At 42.3% G+C, this 7,892-nt stretch overlaps 1 protein-coding gene and 2 non-coding genes across 3 annotated transcripts; all 3 read right to left on the reverse strand.

Annotated features, from left to right (window-relative positions):
* Nucleotides 1-1,049: 1,049 nt before the first annotated feature.
* LOC104519712 (T-complex protein 1 subunit zeta) lies at nucleotides 1,050-6,555 on the reverse strand (the record flags this gene model as incomplete). Its single annotated transcript, XM_010173212.1, has 12 exons — nucleotides 1,050-1,403; nucleotides 1,584-1,656; nucleotides 1,980-2,082; nucleotides 2,194-2,327; nucleotides 2,548-2,695; nucleotides 3,097-3,193; nucleotides 3,551-3,633; nucleotides 3,871-4,030; nucleotides 4,549-4,659; nucleotides 5,357-5,460; nucleotides 5,615-5,788; nucleotides 6,421-6,555. Coding segments are annotated over 12 exons (1,395 nt in total), but the record flags the coding sequence as incomplete, so codon positions are not given.
* LOC114818812 (small nucleolar RNA SNORA15) lies at nucleotides 4,804-4,941 on the reverse strand. The gene has a single exon (XR_003766279.1). It is a non-coding gene; the product is annotated as a small nucleolar RNA SNORA15 (small nucleolar RNA).
* Nucleotides 5,921-6,052, reverse strand: LOC114818813 (small nucleolar RNA SNORA22). Its single transcript, XR_003766280.1, has one exon. It is a non-coding gene; the product is annotated as a small nucleolar RNA SNORA22 (small nucleolar RNA).
* Nucleotides 6,556-7,892: the final 1,337 nt, after the last annotated feature.

Below are 7,892 nucleotides of genomic sequence, written 5' to 3' on the forward strand. Positions count from 1 at the left end.
CAAGCCTGACATGATTCCAGCAGCATTTGGCCAAGGCACAGTCTGAATGTTGGGATTGTCCTGTGCAGGGACAACTCACAACAGTTGATTCTATGAGACCTTATTGTCACCGAGATTGAGAATAAAACTCCCTACCCTGGGTTGTGGAGTAAAGGGCAGGGGCGCTCCTCCAGCTTCTTGCTGACTTCATCCTTCTCAGGCAGTTCTCCAGCTTCTTTCTGCCTTATAGGGCAGGATGTTCTCCTCTTACGTGTCTTTTAGCTCCTTTTCAAGGGCACGGTCGTTAGTAAGGCTGGCAGTTTATACAGTCACTGGCCTTGCACAGGCTAAAGACAATGTGTCCCTTGGTACTTACTCAAAGCTAAACTAGGGCTGTCATGTTACAACTAAAAATAAAGAGTTTTACTTATTTTCTAACATTAGCACTCTCTACAACCACCGTTGTAGATAATGACATCGTGAGGTGGGTGGTGGTCTCTTCTCCTAATTTACAAGTGATAGGATGAAACAGCCTCAAGTTGTACCAGCAGAGGTTTAAATTGGATATTAGGAAAAAGGATGACAACACACAAAACTTTCAACACACACTTGAAGCCCTGTGGAGTACATTACCTCAGTTTTATCTATGAGCAAGTACAAAACAAGGATGGACTGAAATTCCAGGACTGCAATTCCAGTTCTGAGCTTGCATTGCTCCAGCAGCAGAGCCTTGAGCAGAGTTTTCAGAGCCCCCCAAGAGCAGGAACCCACACTGCCACGGCAAGTCTCGGAATGAAGAATGAAGTCCAGCACATGGAGCTGGGAGCCAGAAACTACACACCAAGGCCTGCAGCCCCAGAGGATGTACGCAAAATGTTCAAGACCTTGGCCCAAGGAAGGTCAAGTTTGAGTCTTGGAATGAAGAATGAAGTCCAGCACACGGGAGCTAGGAGCCAGAAGCTGCACACCAAGGCCTGCAGCCCACCATGGCCCACGGAGGACATATGCAGAACATTCAAGACCTTGGCCCAAGGAAGGTCAAGTTTTAAAAAACCAACACACACAAAGCCCAGAACGTAACAGTTTTATTGGGTAAAAAGGAAAGCAACTTCAGTCGTACACTTCAGTGAAATTAAAAATAAATAACTGATTTTTAGAGCCAAATATTTGAATAGTTGCTAATATTTGGAGTGGCCGTGTTTACCAAAGGGGGGCTGCTCATTACAGCAGAGTAACTTCTGTTGCTGGGAAAATCCACTACGGGTAAGAAAAGAGAGCGCCTTCGGGTGGATTCCTTAATGACATTCCGTGGGGCACTACCGGAGCTGAGCCCTGTGACAGCAGCTCCAACTCAGCCTTTGAGAGAGGACATCCCAGCTCGCATAATTTCGTCCACCAAGAGAATGTTGCTAGCGATCACCGTGCTAGAAATATTAAATAAATATTGTTAGAGTAACCACTTTGACACAGTTCAAAAGGGCAGCTTCACTTCTGCCTTTCAAGGCAGCTTCTTCCACACGGGATCCCTCAATTCCGTATTACTCTCTAAATTTCAACAATCAAACACCCACTGTGATATAAAGTGAAAACATTGTGACATTTACCATGAATGAAGCAGTTGCTTTTTGACATTGTAATTGTCCCAGATCCCAGCGGCTGCAGCTACCATCGGCTCACCTACAACAGAAGTACAACAGTCTTTAAATCACCAGCTCACACAATTCAAAGTAAGACTCTGCACTGTCTAACATCTGATATTACTTGTTACATCCAACACAGCGTTTTCTGCCTGCTTTATCTTCACAAAAAACTTACACAGAATGCATTTAGAGGGCATGGCAAGGCTGACTGCAGCAAGAGGACACCTGCCAAGGCATTCTGCACGGCTCTTTATGAAAAAGGTACAGCTTTCTGCACTCAGAGCAACTTTATTCTTCATGGAGCTGAGCCACGACAGTTTCTTACTAAAGCATCACCCCATTATTCTAAAAAGTTCTTACCAGTGTTCAGATCAACTCCAGTGAGTTGTCCCGACTCCGCGTGCTCTGTCTGAACCTTCACTAGTGTTTCCTGGGGATCGTAACCAGAGTTCTGAGCGAGAACCTTTGAGAGAACAGAGACATTATTTCATGTTGTTAATTAAGAGACCTCCAGCAGAAAAAGCGATGGGTCTGAGCGCACTTTAAAGCCACTTTATCCAGCGGTTCCTTGTACCTTAGGAATGATGAGCAGAGCATCAGCAAAAGCTTGAACTCCAAGCTGGGCTCGTCCTTTCACACTAGGTTTATGCTTAACAAGAGCATTAGCTACAGCCACTTCTAGTGCACCTGCTCCTGGGACCACACATCCTGCAAGGGAAAACGTGACATTAAGCCTTCACAGCAAGCACCTATTCCGATTTAAACAGTTCATTTTCAGTTTCACATTTTTATTTTTCACATTAAGATACACTCAGCGTGGAGTCTGGCTGCACTGGATACCAAGGAAGCCGATACAAAACTCACTGATTTTGAAGAAGTGACCTTCAACAGAAGATCTTTAACGTTGTTGAAGCAATCAGAGACTCACCGTCCTCAATAGCATTTTTAACAGCTCGCAGACCGTCCCTCACCGCGTCCTTGATCTGCGTGAGCGTATGCTTATTGGGTCCCCTGATCAACAGGGTAACAGAGCGGGGGTTGTCACACTTCTCAATAAACGTGTATTTCTCCTCACCCTGTAAAAGAAGGTTATGTATTCATGTCATACATTTGCTTAATCAATGTGTACATGTAATAAAAAAAAATGGACAGACACTTTTAGATTCAGTTCTGCACTAACAGCACTTGAAGAAGTGATGAGAAGCACCAGAACCTTATTTTTTGTTTTCTCAATTTTACAGAAATTAAAATAACAATTGGAAAACACGCTATGAGAACAGCAAATATCCAGATAGATGTTCACATACAAGTGGACACTGGGCTGTGAGATGCCACCAGCCTTTATTCATGCTCCAGTATAGCTCTTCAAACACTCAAAAATCCATGCACAAGCGTATCAAGACAAAAGCAAAGCTGGCATTCAGCGAGATGAGCAGGTGTATTAACCTGGCTTCAGCTGAAAGCTCAGTTTACTCACCAGTGTGTACTCATAGACAAGCCCTGCGTGTCCCAGACAGTCAGGAGTGAGATCCTCCACAGAGTTCATGGCGGTACCGCCACATGCAAGGGTCAGTCTGCGAGAGAACAAATATAAAGCAAGTGCTGAGCTGTGTTAAGGAAGATCTGAAGTCACTAACGTAACCATAATATTTCAGCAGGCAGAACACTGTACTTAGTGGGCATGGAACAGTTTGCTTCTGCTCATGAAAGAGCATTTCACAAAAATAAGCTTGTAGAATTAAGTCTCCTCTACAGGTGTCTACACTTGAAGTGTATCAGTAACTCAAACTACCCCGAGTTACACCAGTAAGAGCTGGACAGACTGAAGTGGTCTTTTTAGCGGAAGTCCTTGAATGCGGGTTCAAACCAGACCTGACTCACTGTTCAAGTTTGGAAGAGCATTTTACCCTCTTCTCTCCCCAGGAACTGACCTTTCCATGTTCCTCCTCTTAGCTCTCCTCAAAGCAACTATTCCTTCTTTCGCAAGGGCATCCAAGGAAAACGGGTCAATTCCCTATGAACAAATAAAGTGACCATCAGGATAAAGGCAAAGCTAAAAACACCCTGTCTCAGCCTGACACTAAGTTAGTTACATCTCAGGTAGAACTTGTACACATGTATTCCAAAGGGTATCAGCCTAAATTTAGCTATTTCTGTCTGAAGAACTGTACAAAGCGAGTCAAACAGCACACAGCTTGCCAAGAAAGCCAGCATCTCAAATTTATTGTTCTAGTTAAACCCTTCATCTCACCTTCTGGTTGATCACAACAAATCCTTTATCTGAATTGCCACAGACTCTTCTTTTCAAATCTATTATTTTCTTCACTCTGTCTTCAATGAATTTTCTTTCTGCTTTCACTAACTTCTCTCTCTCTTCAGCACTTTTGTAGAAGAATCCAGAGCTCACCTCTCTGAAAGAGGAAAAAAAAAAAACCCACAAACAAAAAAGCAGTAAGACAACTATCCTTTGTGATGCAGAAATAAACTTAAGCATAATAAACCAATCCTTCAAAACAAAACAGACAACACCACCTCCTCCAAAACCAGCACGCAACATGCAGCTGTCCCTGCTCTCTGGTTCAGAGCTTTTCCATTTGAGCAAACTCTGCAGTGTATTTAGATGTTCACTCTAGAATATAAAATTATGCTCAAGAAAGGATGGATCTCCAGCTTTTCTTCAATCAAAAACCAAAATAAAAACCACTACAAAGCTCTGCTTCTCAAAAGACATTTTCTGAGCCACCAGTTTCCCTTTTCCAAAAAAAAGGAGGCTGCAGGAGCATCACCTCTTCCATTCCTCCTACACTCCCTGCCTTGCTCTAGAAGAGTCTATGCAGTCCTTTCAGTTCTTATTTAAGCACACCTTAAATAAAACCCCTTTTTAAGACAGGAGCATTTTCTGCTCCTCACCTTGTTGCCGTGTACTTACGTTTTCTCATATTCTAGAGATACATTGCAAGTCAGAACATAAGCATCTTCCACTCTTTTCTTCATGTCAGGATGACGAGCACCATGATCCAAAACCAGCCCCCTAATCAGCCTGAAAGATTAAAAAGCATTTTGTGTGTCAACATAAACATACATAAGATACCCACTGCACGGAAACACAGACCAGTCAAAGAACTGACAGTGCAACTGGTCAAACACAAACTGCCTGTGCACTTGTGTTGGGAGCAAACAACAATTCTGTATCCCACTTCCAAGGGCATGCCCATTCTCATATAAAAAGCACACCAATCCGAGTGTGAGAAAGGAATTTATTCTGGCATAGTGTCTGACTGCATTAGCTACTGAGGAAAGCTAGTGCAGAATTCATCCATGCCACAGAGGTAAATATAAAGCCTATGGAATATCCAGCTAGCTGACTACGATCCAGTTTCCATTTATCGAATGCTATTTTGTACTTCACATCATCGAGCCACAGACATTTTAAGAAAAAAAAAAAAACAAAACCAAAGCATTTATTCCACATTGTTATGTAAAAGTTTAAGCCAGTGTTTCTCTTTGCTATTCAAAAATCTCATCAGGGAAGCAAGTTCATTGACTGAGCAACTTCTGCTGCCTAGATAATTTATGGCTGAAATCTGTATTTCTGCCTTTCTTTCACCCCTCCCCTAATAACTTCTCCAGTGGTAACTTTAGGACGTGCAAGTTATTTTAAAAAAGAAAACAAAACCACAGACTACTCAAATGTCAGGGCACCATTACACTGAAGCTCAAGGATACTCATTACTTACGCTGTGTCAGTTTCTGATTTGTGCTTCATCTCCATAATCTCTACCATGTGGAGGTCAATAGGCTCATCTGGTTTTCTGACTGTCAGAACAGAATCTACTACAGCCTGGAATAAAGACAAGGGGGAAAAAAAGACCATTAACCTTCCAAAGTGCAAGTTCACATCTTTCCATCCTCCCTTCACTCAAGTAATAATCACAACAGTTTTAAAACCTGGACCTCTTGATACAAAAAGAGGCAGAAGAGACACGAACACTTACCTCTGTTAGGATGTCAGCAAGCTCGCTATGAACTTTGGTACGGAGGGATGTTCTGGCAACATCTATAAGGGTCTCCCTGTCCATTTCCTTGGTTACTTTGACCTGCTCCAAAACTTCAAGTGCTTTTTCCTTTGCAATCTCAAATCCTTCTGCTACGATTCTAGGGTGCAAACCCTAACACAAGGATATAAGGGAAATTGTTAGAGAACAGAAGACAAAATGGTACTTTTTCACAAAGAGAACCTGTGGCTTCAACGCTCCATGTAACATCAGAACACAGGGAATGTGCATCCTACAAAGACAAGGAAATGTACTGTCCTTCTGAATACATCTAAAAGGAATGCAAATCCTTCCAATGCAGAGGAAAAGTACAGATTATTCTAGCACAGAATTAAAACCAAGGGAACTACAAAGCACACTTGGGTGTTCACTGTGCAGTAGGAATGTCTATTTTCCAACTTATACCATCCAAAATACCTAATATCAGAGGCTCTCCTTGTTAACATACAAGTTAAGGAAGCATTTTAACTCATATGGAACAGACAGAGGTAAAAGCAGGTATCAGACAGAACCTTATTAAAAACTAGTCTCCACAATAAGTGGTTTTGATTTTGAACAAGTCTGAAGTCCTCCTCTTCAGCTTTTCCCCATTTTACAAATTCTGTGATGCACTCATTTTAAGCAGAAATACATATTCATTTTCATTCTTGACTTATGAGTCTTAAGCATTAAACAAAACAAATTAAATGGTCTCAGGTGAAGCTTTTAAACTTGTCCACCTCCAAAAGAAATAACTGCAGACATACCTCAGAAATATAGAGATCTGCCTGCTTCAGGAGTTCTCCAATGATCAAGACATTTGAAGTGGTACCATCTCCCGTGATGTCATCTTGCGCTGTTGCTACTTTTGCTATCAAGGAGGCTGTGGGGTGTTGTATTTGCTGAAAAAAAATAAGAAGATCAGCAGAAGTCTTACTGCACTGGCACAAGAATCGAGCCATCAGTAATCAGCTAAATAAAATATTTAAGGACTGATTGATTGATGTTTTCATGATTCATATCAATTCAGTAGGTTTCAACAAGTAACACCAATTAACAACAATCACTTTGATAGGAAGCTGAATTAATCCACGTAACACTATTACCCCCTCAGATTAAAAATCTAGATACAAAAACATTGAGTGCTAAGAGCCAACTGATCCTCAGCTCATCAGGAGCTTTTCTTCCTCAGGGAAAAAGAAGACAACCATCACAACTAGACTGTTCCTGGCACTAAAAGCAGCATGTTTGGAGTTAATTTGGGCACCTCTGCATGATCACTGCTGTACATACCCTACCTGGTTTGCTATTCTTGTGGCAGTTTTTTTTACTATTTTATGTTCAATTAGCTTGTTTCTTGCCAGTTCTTCTGCTAAGTAGTACATTTGGTGTTCCAGCAATGACCATCAGGCCTATCTGGCCAAACTTCACAGCACCACACATGACTTTAGGTTACTTATAAAAGTCAGTTTTTTAATATAAGGAAGACACACATCACTTAAGATCTCTCATAGCTGACTGGTTTTAACATAGGTTGAAGCCTGTGAACCTACAGAACACTGTCCACATCTGAAGAGGTCGATGTTTGGTAACTACTAGAGCGAGATAAAATCCAACAGGACCATTTATCCTGTCGTTTGGCTTTTTATCATTATTTTATTTAAAGCACTATCTCTAGAGTGAAAGAACCAATATAATTAATTTTTCCTGTCTGCCAGATCACTGTGTATATTAGCTTCAATACTTTATGCTGAATCACAACAATTGTGGAGTGCAATACTCCACACACACTAACAGGCCCTGTTCAGCCTGGGAGGGGGGCACACTGCAACCCAACAGCCCCGGGCCCAGGGTGTTGGCCCCCAGCACATGAGATCCCGTGGGGCAACACCACCCCTTGTGTAACCCTCATCCCTATGGTGGGAAACCGTGGGACAACCCCAAATGAGAAAGCAGTACGAGCTGCATCCATCACCTGCATTTAAACACTTCCCAAACCACGCAGCCATGAAGAATTCAGCTGTCCTAGGCCTGCTCAAGCCCAACAGAAGCACGCTTTCCAGAAGTAAAAGAGGCAACAGAAGTGCCAGCATCATTATTTAAACGTTTTGGCTGTTTAATTGCCAAATTAGCACACAAACTTCCTTCAGCATCTAACCGAGCTGCACGTTTACCTTCCTCCCAGGAGACACGTGCCCCTCAGTGCACAGGACTAAATACCCCAGCAATGCAGGCGGGG

This window comes from Antrostomus carolinensis, unplaced genomic scaffold (assembly GCF_000700745.2).
Source record: "Antrostomus carolinensis isolate BGI_N321 unplaced genomic scaffold, ASM70074v2 scaffold31828, whole genome shotgun sequence".
NCBI lineage: Eukaryota > Metazoa > Chordata > Aves > Caprimulgiformes > Caprimulgidae > Antrostomus > Antrostomus carolinensis.